The sequence below is a fragment of the Perca fluviatilis genome, chromosome 12, assembly GCF_010015445.1.
Source record: "Perca fluviatilis chromosome 12, GENO_Pfluv_1.0, whole genome shotgun sequence".
In the NCBI taxonomy this organism is placed as follows: domain Eukaryota; kingdom Metazoa; phylum Chordata; class Actinopteri; order Perciformes; family Percidae; genus Perca; species Perca fluviatilis.
In genome coordinates, this window is record NC_053123.1 from 18,459,524 (window position 1) to 18,479,944 (window position 20,421).

The 20,421-nt window shown below is 38.2% G+C and overlaps 1 protein-coding gene across 1 annotated transcript in view; it reads right to left on the minus strand.

The window, feature by feature from the left end:
* Positions 1-7,401: 7,401 nt before the first annotated feature.
* The window catches only part of hs6st3b (heparan sulfate 6-O-sulfotransferase 3b), a 68,514-nt gene continuing 55,494 nt past the window's right edge, over positions 7,402-20,421 (minus strand). Inside the window, exon 3 of the mRNA XM_039817545.1 lies at positions 7,402-10,056. Coding sequence (XP_039673479.1) covers positions 9,288-10,056 — 769 coding nt within the window. The 3' untranslated portion in view covers positions 7,402-9,287. The remainder of the gene's footprint in view (positions 10,057-20,421) is intronic.

Consider the following 20,421-nt stretch of genomic DNA (forward strand, 5'->3'; position numbering starts at 1 on the left):
TTAGTAATAAAATAGCCCATGTGTCCTAAATAGATGTGTATCATATCTATATTTGTTTAAGAAATAATGGTAATGAAAGGATTTTTAAGAGTTATAATGAACAACCTTTGAGTTGTACAATCAGAATAAGAAGCAAAGCAGTAGCCCTGCCTTTTAGGTCTACTCAAGGTCAAATAAGATGGATGCTAACCCAGATGATCAGTCAGGGAGGGTGAGAGGGAGGGAGACAGAGAAGGGAGGAAGGTTTTGCTATTATGTTTAAGAAGATATTTCTGCAGTAAAGAACAAAAAAACTTTCTGTCAGTGCCATTTACATGGAGACATTCTATGCTCTCTGGTTTGTGCTGGACATTACAAAGTAGGCCTAATGTTTGAGTTTGCTTTGCTGAATGCTTTGAGTGGCATGTCAATGTTTATTCAAGGGGGAAAAAGCCAAATAAATTAGTCATTTAAATAATTTATAATTAATTCATTTATACCTTGTTCAGCACGTGTATTCCCCCACCACACACACACACACACACACACACACCACACACACCCCCCCCCACACCCCACACCTAAAAAAAAATAAAAAAGAAAAAATAAAAAAAATTTTTTTTTAAAAAAAAAAAAATTATTTTTTTTTCTTACACACACACACACACACACACACACACACACACACACACACACACACACACACACACACACACACACACACACACACACACACACTGTGTTTGTAATTAAGTATTTGTCTTTTGATGTCGTTTTAGCCTAAATCACTGATTTGTAAGTGTATTTTATTTTTGTATTACCCTGTGGCTAATGCGCTATGTACAGCACTTTGGTCAGCGCAAGCTGTTTTTAAATGTGCTATAGAAATAAACTTTACTTACTTACTTACACACACACACACACACACACACACACACACACACACACACACACACACACACAATGGAGTTATGACTGATTGATTACCTCCCATTTGTATTCCTCCAGGCTTCTTAAGGCAACAGATGAGATTTATCTGACCTGTCATACTGACAGACCACTTCAACAAACTAGAGATGTGGCATCGAGTGCCACGGGGAAAGGTCACCTTATTGCTCCCTTTGAGGAAAATGTCAGAGTGAGTCAGAGGTAAGAAGAAAGAGAATGCGGAAATCCATGATTTCATTTCTTTGACCTTAACCCTGCTTGTTGTTCACATAATTTAGTTATTTACACTCCATTTAATATTGCTTGGCATATGGCTTTGATAATTGTCACATTCTGAGTTTCTTTCATGTCAAATACACTTTCATGAAACTTCTGTAAACTAAACTGTGCATTGTTGGTTAACAAGCACTTTCAACAGGCTACTGTACATCACTCAGTCACCTACTTTGAAATGGTACTTACTTGGGAAGTCGCTGCTACTAATTTCCTGAAAAGATTGTCGTTCAGGGGAAAATGTAGGCCTGCTTGTTTTCTATGTACTTCTGATAAAAAAGATATCCACTAAAGATCTCTTTTACAAATGAAACCAACGTTAAACTAGTTTTATCCAGCTTAAAGTTATGATATGAACTTACACTTTTCTGACATTTTATTAATCTCAAATATAAGAACATTGAATGAAAATGAAAATGTAAAGTATTTGTTGTACTGTACACAGTATACTGTACTTGCAACGCATTTAATTGTTGAGAGCAACACTCCCATCTTGTGGTAAGCAGAACTAATGCTTGTGTTTGAGAAACAGACCGTTTTGAATATGAGACAAGCTCATTTCTTCTTACATTCATTATTGTTGCTGTAAAAATGTCAATGTCATGAAAACTGGGGTTTCTTGAGTGTTTATAGAAATTTACAGTCCATAGATCAGGAGACACAAGATAAGCAGCAATTCTATATTTGGCCTGTAGATGTCAGTCTTCACTAAAATATATTTTCATGACTTGACAAACCCAGAAGCATCATGGGGGGCACGGCTGGTTCAGAAACCCAACTGTGAGGTGTTAGTTTTGTGATGCAAGCTATGTCACAATCTGTGCTCAATGAGGGTGTGTACGGTGGGTAAATAGATGACTTGCATGTTGTTATGAGGAGTCAGAGTCTTGCTTATACTGTTCTCTGATCTGACCATCTCTGCTCTAGTGCCAACAGTCCAGCTCAGCCTGGTTCAGATGGACTAAATGAATGTAAATATGAACTTTAGTAGAAACAAAAGCAAACCAAATGAACTTTTATTTTTATAAAAAAAAGTATTTAGTTTCATACCAAGGCTATATTTTGTCTTTTAAGGGGGTATAATTTGTACTAACATTATTGTGATTCCATGCTAATTTTACAGTAGATCTGATCTTGTGATATTTTTTTACCTGTTTTATTTCGTTTTGTTATGTTATTTAATAGTACAGTGTGAAAAAAGTGTTGAATGTAAAATCACTGTTGATAATGATGTTCATTCTAAATGTTTTAATTACCAGCGTATCAGTATCAGGCACCAGATTTTGTGCTGACTATAAAAGAAAATAGAGCAACTGTCTTCGAGCAATGCTGCATTTTTTTTTTCAAGTCTTACACACTTCCTACAGTTAAACATCTAAAATAATACAGTCATACCATCTGGGCGGAAATGACTTGCTGCAGTCACTGCGAAATGCTGAGCCAGCCATCCATACTGTACAACCTGAGGGGAAGCAAAAGTTGTTGTATGTCAGTAGATACAGAGTCATAATGTTAAGTGTGTCTTGGAAAACACCAAGTTAACTCAATATACTGTAAGCACTGAGGCACTTTAATGTGAAGGGAAATGTATTTTTCTGACAATATTGTTGTGCTTATCAACACCAAATGAGTGATCTTAACAATAAAATAATCAATTTATTACACTTCACGCTGCTTTTCAGGGTGCCATTTTTCAAAAACACACCCTATTTTAATAACACAAAGTTTGCTTTGATAATATACAATACATGTGTCATGTTATCAATATATCTACAGAATCTCAATTTAACAAATTTTTATCTGGCCTAAAAGGAATGTAAATGTCTTGCTTATTTGAACTGAAATAAATTTAAATAAGAGAAAATACCATGCCAGTTCCTACGAAATGCACTGGATGAGCTTATCTTTCATTAGGGCTTATGAAAGTGCCAGGTACCTGCTTACCTTGTTATTTCCTCATATCTGAAGAAATGAAAATATTTAAATAAATATCCACTCTGTAATTGTGTAGAGGTGGCTATTTCTGAGTCTGAATATAGATTTCCTGCATAAATCCTTTTTTAACTTTGGCAGGATAAAAAACAGCTTGCAGTCTTGCAGTTTGTTCTACAATGTTCTACATTTTTCTTTAAATTGGTTGACAGATGCTAAGTAAATTACAGTCAACATAGTTAAGGAATAAATCTGTCTGTTGCATATGGGCTAAACTGTTATATCAGACTCACTTCTCAGTATATATTCCTTAAAGTTGCTTTGACATGGTTCACAAAGCAACTTTCTGGAATCAATTTAAGCATCTATGGGAAGAGAGAAGCTCTTGCAAAACACTTACAAACACATAGTGATAAACGTCATTAGTGATAAATATCTAGATAGACAATATATAAGCAACACACATCATGGCCATTCAATGCATTTATTTCATTTTTTCAGGTCTGACAAGAAAAATGGCAGATTAAATATTACAAGCCAAAAGGCTTTAAGACTGTTCATTTCATCACAAGACTTTTAACATGTACATAGAAATGCTTACACTAAGAAAGCTCTCTTCCATTATCACTGAGGTGATGGTAATAATGGTATTTTCCATCAGGCAAAGCCATTCTTTAGCAATAGTTGAAATTATACGTAAATAAACAAATAAATAGGGATAAATCTGCTTCTCAGAGATATGAAGTGGCAGTACAAGTTTAATGTTCCTTTAACAAAGCGACATGTCATTTTTTGGGCGATGTCAGTAAAATTTAGACTGAAATCTGTGTTGGCTTTTTTCCCCATCACTTTATTTACACCATAGTCCGAGAGTTTTCACTTTTCCAATTTCAAAATTGGTGTAAAGTCTTAAGGACATCATTTAGTGGAATAAATATTAAGAAGTCACCGAAATAATATGCCTAAAATTGAACAATGTACTCTTGTTTAATTTATAATTATTCAGAAATTGTAATTCTTATACATTTTCTGTGTTCAGGGAGTAACCTAAGGGCTGACATAGATAATCATAGTACAGAGTGGCAACTGTAACTGAGAAAGAAATAAACTCTGACCTCTGTAAACAATTTGTTCATGAGTTGACTAGATTTTAGTCTTTAAATGTGAAATTTCAATCTACATATGTTGTTGATTATGCTAAGGCAATGGATACACATATAACTTTAATTGAATTTGTGGGATTGTTGACAGCAATGTTCTTCTGTGGTTTTGGCATCTAACTACTTCAGCTCCTAAGTAATAACTTCCTTTTTCTTCATTTTCATGTTCAAGTGGTTCAGATCGGAAGTACTTTTAGTGTTTGGATATTACGAATCCCACTATTAATTGCCATGTTAACTGAGACCTAAAATTCCAGAAGAAGGGACCTTTTTTAGCTTGCTCTACTTCCCACATTGTTGACGCTATAACACAGATTGGGGGGTGGGGGACTGTAGTTGCTGGCTGGGGAGACTAACAATGGCTGTGTCCCTGGGCCTGTTGTCCGCTCTCACCCTGACGAGGTGCGGGCAGTAAGGCAGATGGGTTGGCCGGGTTGCGCTAGCTAACGCTATAGTTTAACATTACTGTACAGTTTAGCCACCAAGCATTAGCATGAGCCAATTGTCATCGGAGAACATCGAAGTAAACTGCATTGTTTCCGGGCATGTGCCATGTTTTGCCGGAAGTTCTTCTTTTTGTTAGAGCAACTAGAGGGGTCAAAGATTATATGACACCATTGACAAACGACTAAATGACACGCTCCGCTTCAATGATTAAAATTATAGATGTCTCTGGGTTTGAACATTGCTGGAAACATTTAGGATAATGTAAGTACACAACCAAACAAAATATATAACATAGGTATGGTCGCTTTTAGACATTTTAATGCGGAAATATTACATATTATATCTTTAAATGAACTGACTGACCCAGGAGTCACTCAACAGCACCATCGCCATGGCAACCATTACTTGCAGGTGGGAACACAGCTGACTGAGATGTGCTAATTAGACTTCTTCTATGATTTCTGTGGTGTCACAGTAGCTTTATTACAGTACACATGAACACAGGTGTTATTTACATTTTAACATTTTTTTTACTATTTGAGTTCCTTTCGTTGCTCTCTGCCTCTCAAGTGAATCTGTAGTAAGTGATCAGTCTGTATACTGTATCTCACAGAAGGCTTTAAGGCAGCGCAAAACAGGTGTTATTGATAACAATAACACACAGACACGTGATATTTAACACACTTAGACACACCTCAGGCGTCAGCATTTTTTGGCCAGCTATCCAACAGCAGTTTCTCTAGTTTACAATATTTCAATGATAACGCAAGCACGCATGCACGCACACACACACACACACACACACACACACACACACACACACACACACACACACACAAATATAACTTAGGTATACAGCACATTTACAACATTAGAAGAGTTTCATTAGTGTTTCATTAACAGCTATTTGGTACTTCTACTGCTCATGCAGTGCTCATGCCATCTGTCACTGGGGAACATTATAATTCCTACAGCTTGTCACACAGCAGTGCTGCAAGTTGGTTTATTAAAATAAAAAAAGAAAATAAACGCCCTTTTGGCAATTACCATCTAAAAAAGAAATGCTCCTGGTCTAATAGCTATAGAATTAGCAGTTAATGCATGATTCTGTCTGTGGTTAAATACGTTTTCAGATACTCTTCAGATTCTTTACCTAAGTAAAAGTAATAATATCACAATATGCCTTTTCAGGAGCAGACAAAAAATGCAGGTGTTACTAATAATAAGTACCAATACCAGAATCCTGAAACTGACATAGCTAAATGGAATTCAGCCATCATTCATTTTATATTTACACCTGTGCTACTGTGACATGCCAAAATGCTCGCATGTCCATAGAATACCCTATTACAAGTAATTATCCTGCATTCACATTTTACTTAAGGCCCGCTTTAACATATTTTCTCAATCAGCTTATTACTATGAGCGATGGGGTCTTACATGAACACACAATTTTTTTTTTACTACTTACTTTTTAGTAGGATTTTGAATGTAAGTGAGTTACTTGCATGGAGTATTTTTACATTGACATTTTGGCACTAAAATCTAATCAAACCACACCCACACAGAGTTTCTGAGGGTTAAATTAATAATGAATTAATGGTAAAAAAAAATTTTGTTTTCCCCCCAAACTTTGATTGTTGTTTATTTAGTCAGAAATATTTAATGTTATATAGCAGAATTAAGCATTTACCGAATTATTCTTGACACAACATATTAGCAACATTTTGATGTTGCACGTAAAGTTGGCAATGCTATAGCTTTAGTTTAAAGTGATGGTTCGGAGTAATTTCACCCTAGGGTCCTTTGCACCATGACCTCGAGCCAAACACCCCCCCAGAAGCTTTTTTCACCTGGGTCTAACATTGGGAGAGTTAGCGAAGAGTAGCGTTATCAGCTGAATAGCTTAGCGCAGGGGCTAAAGGATCCAGTGATGTATCTCGTAAATGACCCCACTAATAATGCCCGAAATGATACCAAACTTCTACACTAGTACAAATAGGTTATGTACTCATAAAACGATGGATTGGAAAGTTTGTAAGTACACCAGAAGTGTATGTAAATAACACTTGCCTGCTGGCTTCTGCTCTCTGCTGCTGCTGTTGCTGAGTGCTTAGGGACGTCTACAAATGACAACACCGAAAAGAGATGCAACAAAAATATTTATTAATTTAATGATTAAATAAGGTAATGTCTCCAAACTTACCTCAATTATAACTTGTCTCCTGCTAGTTATACTACAGTACTTACTTAAAAAAAAAAAGTTAAATTAATAAATATTTTTGTTGCATCTCTTTTCGGTGTTGTAATTTGTAGACGGCCCTAAGCACTCTTACTGCCCGTTAGGTAGCAGCAGCAGCAGCAGCAGCAGAGACGAGAAGCCAACAGGCAAGTGTTATTTACATACACTTCTGGTGTACTTACAAACTTTCCAATCCATCGTTTTATGAGTAAATAAACTATTTGTACTAGTGTAGAAGTTTGGTATCATTTCGGGCATTATTAGTGGGGTCATTTACGAGATACATCACTGGATCCATTAGCTAAGCTATTCAGCTGATAACACTACTCTACCAATGTTCGACCCAGGTGAAAAAAGCTTCTGGGGGGGTGTTTGGCTCGAGGTCATGGTGCAAAGGACCCTAGGGTGAAATTACTCCGAACCATCACTTTAAAGTGCCTTTGAAATGTATACAGTATAAAATAGAGAGAAAAAATATCCCAAATAAACCTTTACAATCATTTGACATGAAATTTGAAACTTTTGTCATCAATCTAGGTCACTGCTACAACACAAACTTCATGAATTCAGCTATAAATTCTACACAGTGATTAAATATTCAGAGCTGTAGCTCAAGTGTTATCAATGTGCTATACACCTAGTCTTTGTTCTTTTCCATCCATCCTCACACTCACTGAACTCAGACTAAGTGCATCCGTACAGACAAGTGCACCCATACAACTCCTGACAGCTCAAACCTGTATTCATTCAACACATTCACTGCATAAGCTGAATGAATCACTCAAGACAAAACACAGGTCATTCCTTAAAATAAAACAATACTGTGCCATCTGAGGTATTTATAAGTAACTGCAATCAGAGAAGAAACATGAGAAATGACTGTTAAAATAGCAGCAGCTCTACCACTTCAATGTTGACATTTAGTTAACATTTAATTTGATAAGCAGGGATTTTAGTAAATATGAGATAAGAGGCATAAAAACATCACTGAAGCCTATTTAAGCAGATAAAACAAGCTCTCTTTCATCTTCACATATTGCCGCGCTGATTGGATTTGAGGGACTGGAAACTATCGGGCAGAAGAAATGACAGACATGTTTTATTTCTCGACTATCTGCTTTGAGGCTGGTCTTTGTGGGCTGGCGCTCTGCTGGCATTAAAGTGTTTTTGCTGCCCACAGTGCAGTTGCCCTCAGCTCTACAAACATGTAAAAGCAGCCAGTGTGACGGGGAAGGCCGTGAGAGCTGAATGCTGATCATCTAATTCACAGTCCGGCCACACACCAGCCACACTGACACATTTCATCACCTGTACTATTTACCAACTTTTTATCTCTGCAACCCACTACTTCAAAAATGAATTACTCACAAAATATGCCTTTCTCATCACAAAGAACTTTCATTTTCTCATGTGAAAAGCAAAATGTTCTACCCACTGTACGGGGAACGATATAGTTGTTGCTCAGCAAGATACCCTCTTTGTAATTTTAGCCTTGTGTGTGCATGTTATCTTTGGGAGGGAGACGTGTTAATGTCTGCTAGGTATATCACTTGAGAAAATAATATCTATTGGACTGTAACCAAAATATAAGCATCAGATATAGTCTTCTACAATTTGGTTTAAAACATGGGCATTGCATGCATACAACATGGTATTTAGAGAGGGTTTCATTGTCATTAAATAAAAAATACAAGAAATACATTGTGTTTTTATAAACTTTGGCTTACAGTACTGCATACCTTTTGGAAATCACTCTCCCCAATTGTCAGTATAGTGTGGACGTGTGACATGCAACCATCAGTTCTTCTACAACTACACCTTTCAAATGGTTTTGTACCCGTTGCAACAAAGACTATAATAACATTCATCAAAGTTGCTTTGAATGTCAAAATTAAAAGCAATGCAGTCTATGGCAGCTTCTTTTGATTGTTTTTTTCTTCTTCTTTCACCTCAGTTTACTGTCTTATTATACAACACATGATAAATAACCAAGGCAAAAATCAAATGAATGTAATTAAATGAATGTATTTAAGAAAAAAAAAAGTATAAACAGCATTTAAAGATTTAAGACACCAAAGGGCACTCCAAGGCAGAGCTACTGTGAGACTCACAGACTTGGCAGTCTTCATAAAGAAACAGCAGAGCACTTGGATCACACTGAAGCTGAGAAACAGACGGATGCAGGAGACAGATTAATGGTGAGAAAGAAAGAGAGAGTCTTAGGATGTGTGAGAGAGAGAGAGTCAAAGGTTTAAACAAGTCTGTGAGGAATCTCTCTCTTGCTCCTCTTTCTTTCGATCAGAGCCTCACCAACGGGCCACTTGGCTTGTATAGTCCTCAGTGGTGGTGGGGAAGTCACCGTCAGTCCCTTTCTCCAACCCTCCTTCCCTTCTTCCGCCTCCATTTCCTCCCCCTCTGTGTTTGGCTGGCCATGGCCTGCCCTGCTCTTTTTGCTCCCTCAGCCAACGCCTCTCCTCGCGCCTCTTCAAGCGCACCTCCTGGTGCTCCCTCTGGCGGGTGAACTGGAAACGCTGGAGGAACAGGTCCTTCGCGTAATCGTACAACTGCACGTCCAAATAGTTAAGCTCCTCGATGCGCCTGCGCACGGGCTCGCTCAGGTCCACGTTGGCAGCTCGCGTGCTGTTGATCTGCATGAAAGCGGAAATGAAGCGCAGGCTGAACGTCCGCTCAAACAGGTACTGCGTCTTGCGTTGAAACTCAGTCAGGCCGTAGAAAGCCATGTTCTTCAGGTTGCTCATGGCGCTGCTCAAGAGGATGTGGTTACGCTGGCTCTCGTTCATAGAGGATAAGTTGTAGCATCCCACCAAGCTCAGGTCAGCCAGCATGCGGACCTGCCGGTTATTGGCCAGGTTGGACGGGCAGTTCATGAACTCAGTCAGGGTGACACCGGACCAGTCATCCCCACTATAGCAGGTGGGCAGCTCGTCCTGCGTGGGCGAGCGTCCATCACACATATGGAGGGCGGTCTTCCACGTGGCTCCGCGCTGGACGTGCTTCCACTCGCTCAGGTAGCGGGAGACTGGGTCTCGCAGCATGGTGATGTAGTAGAAGTTCCTGAAGCCAAAACAAACACAGTTAGAGAGCTGTGAGCACATCATCATCATCATCATAATCATCATCATCATCACTGCCCTCCATTGTGCTGACAGATGGTGACTTTTGTCTGTGTATGAAACTTCAAGGTTGTATGCTAATTGGCAAACTGGAAATCTCACTAATGAGATTATTATAGAGTATCTATATATTGCCCTTGAAAATTGCATCAGAGTAATGTTTTTACAAAATTGAGCTAGAACCGTTTCCATTGCTTTCTCTCACCTGCCAACATGGAGAATAATTGGGAATCAAGACATATGGTTATCCATGGACACACAGAAAGTGAGTAAAACTGACCAAACTGAATCCCAAACATGTCACTGTTAGAAAATAATGAGGTTTCAGTTTTGGTGCCTCACATTTGTTACACTTTTAACTGGGTATCCTACCAATCATTTGTCACAAAATCACAGCAGGGCATTTAACATCTGGCTGGCATTTTGGAATTGAAAAACTGGTAAATGAGTGCTATTATTTTTTACACAAAACTCCCCTAAAGAGTGCGTCTGTCCCCAATCATTGCAAAAATGATAGCTAGTGAACGTGGAAGCTTAATACCTGTATAGATTCATCAGTTTTCTGCAGTGTCAACTAAGGGAAATTCAAGCTTTTTGGTTAAGCCAAAACAGCCAGCTTCTTAAAAAAAGTAAGGTTACACTTTACTTGACGGTATCTACATAAGAGTGACATGACATGACACTGTCATGAATGTGTCATAAACGTTTATGACATAACGCTTCTTTTAGTAAGTGTCATTCGGTTTTTGTCATGACAAGTTATGGTTATGGTTAGGGTTAGGGTAAGGGTTCATGTGTCATGACTGTTTCATGACAGTGTCATGTCACTCTTATGTAGATACCTTCAAGTAAAGTATTACCAAAAGTAAAAATGTCAAATATAACTGGTTCAAATCACATTTGATTGTGAAGTTGTTTTTTTGCTTGAGAGTGCCAGCCCACACACGGGAGGCCTCCAAGGAGATCTACTCTGCTGAACTGCAGGTATGTCAATGCGCACTCTGATGGAAAACAAAGATTGGACAGGTGTTGGCCAGGTAAACCTTTCCTACAGTGATGTCCTGTGAGTGCCATCTGAATATTTAATGATGTCACCCCCTCCCCAGGGAACAGTCAGTGCGGCTCTGAGATTTCACACTGACTCCAAAGCTGTTCTCGGTGCTGCTTCACTTCTTTCAACACAACAAACATCCACACAGTCTCACCCAGGAGTGGAAATAAAAGAGCTACGCAAACAGTATCCTGTTCCTACACTTTCTTGTCCTTCAGGGTTGGATTCACACTGGCATACTTTGTCCAAACTTCATACAGGTCATTTTTAAGGGAGGTTGTTTTTAAGGGAGGATCTACTGTTTCTTGGATTTTCGTATTTCTTTTTTCACAACTACTTGTTCCATTTTTGACCTGACCAGTTCTGTTAAAGCAGAGTCTGAGTCTGCTTCACTGATTAAGATGTTGGGGGCTGTCTCAAGGAGCTGAAACAATTAAACTTAATTGATTGGTTTATTTAATTGCCAACCTTTTTGATAAAGGATATAGTCTTTTTTTTTTTTTTTTAACCCAGAACATGACAGGGGTTTAGCACACAGAGAATGGTATAAGATATCACATAAACATGGTTTGAGATGAGTGCACACAAAAACAGGAAAATGTTTGAGTGTATTCAAGTTTCCAACATTATTGGAATGAACAAACCCCAAGACTGCCAATAATATGTCTCAAGTTTATCTAGGGAAGATTTGTCCTAACCGTTCTACCGCTGACAAAGTTACCCGATATGAGTCAGACAAGAAGCTGTGATTACAGCCCCGGTGGCAGCAGCTGCATCCTGGCACTTGCTCCTGGTGTTGGCGGGCTGCAGATACATCCTCATTAGACTGTCTCTGGGACATAAACACATGCAGCAAGTGTTGTTTGAGTGCACTCGACAGCCCAAAGGTCAGTTGTGTGCACCATCAGTGTCAAAATGCATCAGGATCAGCGGGTCTGCAGAGCTGTCTCGAGGAGGCTTTCCCTGAGTGATACAGATGGCTGACGAGGAGGGGGAGGGGGTAAGCTATCAGGCTTTTCTTACCTCTGGCCTGCGTTATCATCAATAACTCTTACAGTTAATTGACACTCCCTTTCAAGAGTTTTAGAAAAGTTGAGACTGTGATGCTGCTTTCCAGGGATAGTTGTTATAAAAGCACGGCACATACTGTAGGAAGCAGCTAGAACTGTCTTGTATGGCAACGGTGTAACAGCCACATCCCAAGATTTCCCAGAATATTATAGTGTGTTGACATTGGGAGTGAGTGGGGGGGGGGGGCACACACAACCCAACCTGGCTGAAAAAAAGAAGAAGCACGGTTTGTAAAAGTGAACACACACTAAGTATTTCTCTGGATTTTCAGTATCAAGTCTTTAACCAGTAGCTACATGTTAGGTATATCAGTAAAACACAAACATTTCCATATTCCTACACTGAGGGGGACTTGGACCCCCCCCACCCCACTCGGCGTTTATGCACTTGGTTGGAATCAAGAACCCTGTTGAACTCTACTTAATCATGGATCAATACTGGATACAAGGCATATTGCAACTCATTCCACACTAGAATACTCATCTCTAAAGCAGCAGCAGCCCGGCTTCACTGGAGCATACACTAAATTGGAGCAATTGAGCAGAGATTGAAGAGGAATTCAAAAGTGCATATAAAAATGTAAACTAAAGCAAGGAATGATAAAGGGAGCAGACAACGGAGCTGCTGCAGATGGGAATACTGAAGCTTGGTGTAATTTAAATAGATGTAGATGTGGTAAGAGTTTGATAAATAAAGCATGCATGAAAGCTATGTTTGATTGATACATTTAAAAAAAACACCAAATATTTATGTAAACATATGCTCTGTGCTCTGAACTAACTATTTAAGGGATACTTTGAGCATTAGGAAAACAAGACATACTAAATATTCATTCTAAGCAGGTTTTTAGTGTGTTCACACTAGAAAATCACAGCAGGAAAGCATCAAAACTATTTCGGGTTGTTAATTAAATAGTTCCAGGAACACCTCAGAAGACAAGAGATAACTTGAATTTTTGGAAAAACATTTTGCTGTCTCTTTGTTACAATAAGCTTAGCATTCTGAAGTCACAGTACAAATTGCATCATTTCCTGTTAGTATAAAACAGTTAAGTATGTTGATTACCTGTGTACTAACTGCTGAAACAGTATACTATGAAGATTAGTTCACAATACTGTATACAATTATTAGTATATAATTAGGACACTGCGACTCTGTATGGCACAGCAGTGTTTTAAGCTAAATGCTAAACGCTAACATGACAATGCTGATGTTTAGCACCAAAGAAACCAATGATTGGACAAATAAAAATTGGATCTGATGATGGCGCTTGTGGAAAAGTCAGAGAATAAAGTTATTACAAACCATCCTGAGTGGCACATGAATGTGTGTACCAAATTTTATGGCAATCCTTCCAATGTATTGAACAACAGGAAGACTGACATTATAGTACAATGCAGCTTGTATGGCTAAAAAACCAGCCATCTCCCTGTGAATATTGTCACTTAAACAGCCCCTAAACCCACAAAGGAACCGTTTTAGCCAATGTCAGAGTGAGAGGCAACTTGCTTTTAATTGCCCGTAATTACCCTTGATGACACAATTTTAGCCCACTGCTTCTCCCTGATTGCAGGCTGCTAAAAGGGACATTGTACTATCAGCCTGAACACATAGTGCTGAATTCACTCATCAGGATTCATGTGTGGGAGGTGGATATCGTTGCAGGTGCTTGAGGGTGGGCTAGACAATAGGGAAAAGCAAAAAAATATATTTCTGTGAGCCGGGCAGAAAGTTGTTAAGAGCAAAGGCTAACAGTAATCAGTAAATTAGTAAAGACAGACCCAATACAACAATAGGACTGACTGATGTTGGGATGTAGAGTGGTAGACAGTGTATGTGTGTGTGTGTGTGTGTGTTCTACCTGTTTAAAGTCCACTGACTTCTCTGATTATTCTCACAATGTATCCACCTTGATCTCTTTCCATTGCTCCTCTGCAGGCCAGGAGTATTAAGAAAAACCTTTTTTAATCACCTTTTTACTGCCGTTTCCTAAATACAGTACAATAGTCACAGTCGAGAGAGACAGGCATTACAGTGAATAACATGTTACATCACAGTTACATTATGGTATGCTGCTAAACAACTGAAATCACATTTTGATTCTATTCATGCTAAAAATTCTTACTGCTTTCCCTACAGTACACTGTGTTGTTTATTCCTGCAATAGCACTTTGAGACACTCAGCATTATACATTAAAAGTTTTTCCTTTTTTTCTTCATTTTTTGCAGTGCAACATGCAACAGAGAAATACCTATAACTGTATCCAAATTATCAGATGCTTTAACGAGAAAAACTCTTATGTGTTAAACAAATCCACCTTAACAAGTATAACTGTAACATCCTGCTATCGGTAATTTACTTAACATTACCAGGGCCACTTTACTGTTACTTATGTCTGACAAAACTTAGTGCAGCTACACAGAAGTTAGTATGCAAAATAGCAAGAATGTTATGTCACATTGGTCATCACATACTATAAATGAATGTTTTTTTTTTAATTAATTATTATTCATACATTCAACATTCAGTATCATCACTAAGAAGGTAAAATATACCAAAGGTTGAGATGTATGTTTCCAGGAGCACGGAGTACAGTACGCCATGAGAATGGGGTATTCCTGTAATTTTGCACCTCACTTGACTCCTGCCCTTTTCTTCACTCGGCTTCTCCTCCATGTCCTACATTAGTGTTAGACATTAGTGTTCCCTACGGATCCATAACCTTTCCTTAAAGGTTGTCACATTAATCACGCTGCTGATTTCACTCGTCAATCTTCCTCTGTATCTCCTCTGTTTATCTCCCGCAATGCCGTGCATCGACTCACATCACTGCCCTCCACTTGAGGCACTGCATGTAAACAACCATTACTCTCCTTCTTCACTCTTTATTTTTATGGTATTTTCCATGAGACTCCTCATTCAGGTAAATCATGGTAATGATAAAGGTTTATGAGAGAGGAAAGCAACAAGGTGATGTCTGATTGTATCTCAATAATCAATTTAAGGCTTTAATAATTTTGTATTTTAAGATGTGAAATCAAAGAGTGGAACATGTTGCAAGCTGCTCCTGATGAAAACAGTTTATTTTATTGAAAACCATGGTGACATGAAGTGTATTACAAAACAGGGCTACCGAGAGCACAAACACAGTTTATATAATGTTATCAAACCTGTCTCTAAGAAAGTATATTTACATATGTAGTGCCCCTGAAAATATAATTTAAAAAATAACTGCTTGTATGTGCTGGTCAGTTAAATGCAGTAGTATAAAGGGTTAAAAATAATACGGCATGTATTTCATGATGTTCACTTGATAACAACATGAAGAGACATGTTGACCAGTAATGATGTGCATGGTTTGGCCTATTACCAGGCATTATTTTGGTCCAATCACATGTGTGTAGTGGTGGGGCTGGAGTTGACAGTTCACCAGATATCACCAGATATTCACCACATATACAAACCCCAATTCCAATAAAGTTGGGACGTTGTGTAAAATTCTTTTCAGCCTATGTTAACATTCAAACAGATAAATGTTATTGTTTTTTTTTTGCAAATATTCACTCATTTTGAATTTGATGCCTGCAACATGTTCAAAAAAAGCTGGGACAGGGGAAAAAAAAAAATAGGGAAAGTTGAGGAATGCTAAAAAAAAACACCTGTTTGGAACATTCCACAGGTGAACAGGTTCATTGGTCATGATTGGGTATAAAAGGAGCATACCCAAAAGGCTCAGTTGTTCACAAGCAAGGATGGGGAGAGGTTCACCACTTTGTGTGACCTTTGATCCCTCAGGCGGCACTGCATTAAAAACAGACATCATTATGTAAAGGATAGTACCACGTGGGCTCAGGAACACCGCTGTCAGTTAACACAATTCGTCGCTACATGTACAAATGCAAGTTAAAACAGCTTCTCTGGGCCCGACCTCAAAAGTGTGCTGTGGTCTGATGAGTCCACATTTCAAATTGTATTTGGAAATCATTGACATCATGTCCTCTGGGCCAAAGTGGAACAGGACCATCCAGATTGTTATACGGACTGTTGAGCAACTGAAGAGGTACATCAAGCAAGAATGGGAAAGAATTCCACCTACAAAGCTTCAACAATAAGTGTCCTCAGTTCCCAAATGCTTATTGAGTGTCTTTAAAAGGAAAGGTGATGCCCCCTGTCCCAGCTTTTTTGGAACGTGTTGCAGGCATTCAATTCAAAATGAGTGAATATTTGCAAAAAAAACAATAAAGTTTAATAGTTTGAACAAATCATGGTCTGGTGTAATGCAGAAAAAGCAGTGAATTGAATCAAGTGTTCATTAACATTTAAATTGTATATAGTTCTCGCCTCCTTAATTGGCTCTCAAAAATGATCAAATGGTGTTGAGGAGAAATAAAAAGCATATAACAGGAGGAAAATCCAGAAATGCTTTGTTTAGCAAAATTGTTTTCTTTGGACACTTGGATAATGCTGCACAGGAATTTTCAGAAAGTTTTCAAATTTTTTATACCTTTTTTGTTGTCTTTTGTGCGGACTTGTTTGCTTTCATTTTTGGGGGTGCTACGCTACGTAGAAACATTTTCTGGGACTATAGAGAGCCTAGGGAGGTGAGTACTATATACCAGGGTTCTTCAACGTTTTTTAAGCCAAGGACCCCTTAACTGAAAGAAAGAGCAGGGACCCCCTACTACATATATTTTATGAAATAAAGTTGCATATTAACTACAATAGCTACAATAACGTGTAGGGCAGCCTAAATCCTTTATACATACATTTTTTTGCATATAATAAGCTATTCAGATTAATAATTGCTGGTATGATTTTATAAATCATGTTTTAATGTTAAACACACATGTGGCACACATCTGTGGATGGCCTTAGTGACTACCTTGGCTATAGGCCAGTAAGCAGTGGGGATTTATATTTGCTAATAATATGTTGGATTCATGTTAAGACTTTTACAACTTTTGAAAAAAAGTACAAAAATTAACAATAATTTTGAGGCCCCCCTGCATTGACTCTGAGGACCCCCTAGGGGTCCCGGACCCCCTGTTGAAGATCCCTGCTATATACAATTGAAATTGGTTTTTGGGTGAACTATTCCTTTTACCAAAGCCACAATCTTTATTACCTTAACCAAAGTGCTTTTGTTGTCTAAACCTGACCACGTCTTTGCAACTGTGTTGTGGTAAATAAATGTAGTGCTTCATTCAATCAAGTCAATCAAGTTATCTGTGAACATAATTCATGCAGCTATTACATTTGTCACCACAATCTTTAATGGGAAGTTGTTACCCCATAGTCCTCAAACATAATCTGAGCAGGGGTGCCTGGATAGATCACCTGGTAAAGTGTGCGCCCCATGTACAAAGGCTCAGTCCTTGTTGCTGCAGCCGCAGGTTCATCTCCAACCTGCAGCACTTTGCTACATGTCATTCTCTCTCTCTCTCTCTCTCTCTCTCTCTCTCCCCTTTCACATCTTCAGCTGTCCTGCATAATAAAGGCCTAAAACAATCTTAAAATCATGATCTGATCAGAGTCAGGTTTAGCTGCCACCGGCAGGACAGAACAGAAATATGGGTATGCCAGTGGCACTGCCCTCAGCTAAACTAGCCTACCTCGGCTCTCAGAGAGATGGCTTTAGTGCTTCCCTTTAACCAATAAACAACCGTAGAATTTGCTCTCTAAAAATACACTGGTATATATGAATATATGGGTGGTGTAAAGGACAAACTGTTCTGGCCCTTAACACACAGGCTGAATCATGAAGAAAAAACGTGTTCCACAGCAGGTGTGACTGCATAATGTTATGACTCACCTGTACAGCTTTATGTTAGAGAGACCATAAAAAATACTTAGCTGGGCTTTCCTTAAGCAAAATCTGAGGACTCTGCTAAAGTGCTTTTTGCTCTGCCAGTATTGAAGGGTAGGCTCTTATGGTGTAGTTTTACCATCAGTGTGGCCATGTAGCCTGAGGTGAGGTACTATGAATATACAGTACTCTCCTGCTACTTTTCAGTACCAGCAAGTGAGAAAGTGCAAATAATAAGCAGACAGAGTAATGTTTACAATCACCTAACAGCTATAACCATTTCTTACATTTGTTCAAATAGCTGAAAAAGCCTTAAAAATGGTGTATGGCCACTGTCCACACCTGATTGTGTATTTTAAGATATAATATACTCAAGGCACTAAACCCTTTGTTCCATACAGAAAAGCAGAACCAGTCAGACCAAAGAAAACAATCAGATCACAGCTCTTCAGAGGAAGTTTCAATTTACAGCCTCCTGAGAAAGAAAAGATAACCTTTAAGTAATGTGTTACCGACCAGATGCTGCAATTACTTATTGTATTTTATTCATCAATGTCTGCCCACTGTACTACCAAGGACAAATGATAAGACTTAGCTGCTTATCTTTTTTAGATCAGAGAATGTAAAATAAAATTCAACTACAACTACACAAATGTGTTTGCTATGCATTTTAGAAATATTGAAGGTTTTGTAAGAAACCTTTTACATATATATGTATATATATGTATATGTATATATATATATATATATATATATATATATATATATATATATATATATATATATATATATATATATAATAGTATATCCCAATGAACAGCTTATTCAACTTAAGACTGATCTGGACGAGTGTCTCATCCAAACATTGCTGTAAATGAATTGAAAACCCTACACACCATTACTATAGATAATATAATCATATAAATGAAAGTCCAATAAACCTTATGGTAACTATGAACAAATGGACAGCAAATTGACATTGGATTCTGTAGTTAGATATTGACAGAAGCGCCTGGGAAAAAAAAAGAGAAAAGAAAAAACTTCTGAATAGATGAATGTTTCTAATCTATTTAGCACCAAATTATGACATCCCAGTCGTACAGCCCCTGAACAAAGCCTGTATGCTTATGTGGCACTGGCATAGAAAAAAAACATGTAGCCTACTATTATAAACTTATAAGATCTTTGTTAAATTTTAGCATAAATCAATAGATCCTATCACCATTTACAGGCACAGACAAGAATGTTTTCTGAAAATGATGGAACATGACTACATGAATCTTGAATTGTTATATTGAAATCAATACACTACCTTGGTTTAAAGCTTTAGTGCGTAACTTTTTGATATTAATGAACATCTGTCACATTCAAGCCATTGCCAAATGAGTTGCTACAAAGCTAATTAAGACTATCAGCTCCACACAACTCTCTCTGTATTTCTCAGTATGGATATGTTTAGAAACTGGTGTCTTCCGGCGACTTTCGTGTGCAGAAACTCAAGTGAAGATAATTACCTCTTCTGAAGAGTTCATCATGTTTTTTTAATCCTACGTGTCCTCCTTGGCTACTAGCAACTGCGTGGGGTAGGGGTGGTGCGCGATCACGGAAGGCTTGTATCATGTGGATGCGTTGACTGTTTTGCTGTCATTACTTAGAATTCCTCATAGCTTTAAAAGCCACATGGTATAATGATCCCAGGATTAATGTCCACCAAATGGTATTCAAATTGGTTTCCTCTTCACGCTGACAAAGAAAACTGACAGAATACAACAGAACACAGAGCTTAATTTCATTCTTGGCCTTGAAAATATTAGTTTGACAATATAACGGGCACTTAAGGTCCACATATTAGTTTATTTTTCTGGAGCTTTCAACCCCATCTCACAGTCTTCCAACAGCAAATGGAGTTTACTCACTTTGTTGTCACAAAGGTGGCTTAGTTGTGAACACATCACATTAAAGAAGTTCCTTGTGATGGCAAGTGAGCCATCGCCGTCATAACTGAACAAAGTCCATTTGCTAGTAGGTGGCCCTTAGGTTAAGATTATTTTGTCAGATAACAGAATTTGTTTTCCCAGATCACCATAGTTAGCTGTTTACCACTATGTGTTAACCCATGTTTGCAGATATGCTGCATGTACAGTAGATGTGTTAAGAGTAGATTTGTGCCAGTATTAAATGACTGATACCCTCTGCTGTATCAAAATCCTGGCTGTGTGTGAAGACGTTTCGGATATAACTCAGCAGTGTGTCTTGTCATTCCTGATCAAGAGAATACAGTTGAATGAACTGTTGCACTGAAGCACATTTCCATATCTTACATCATTCTTGTGACACGCACTGCAATGACAACGTTGCGTGCTAGTCGACTTCTGTA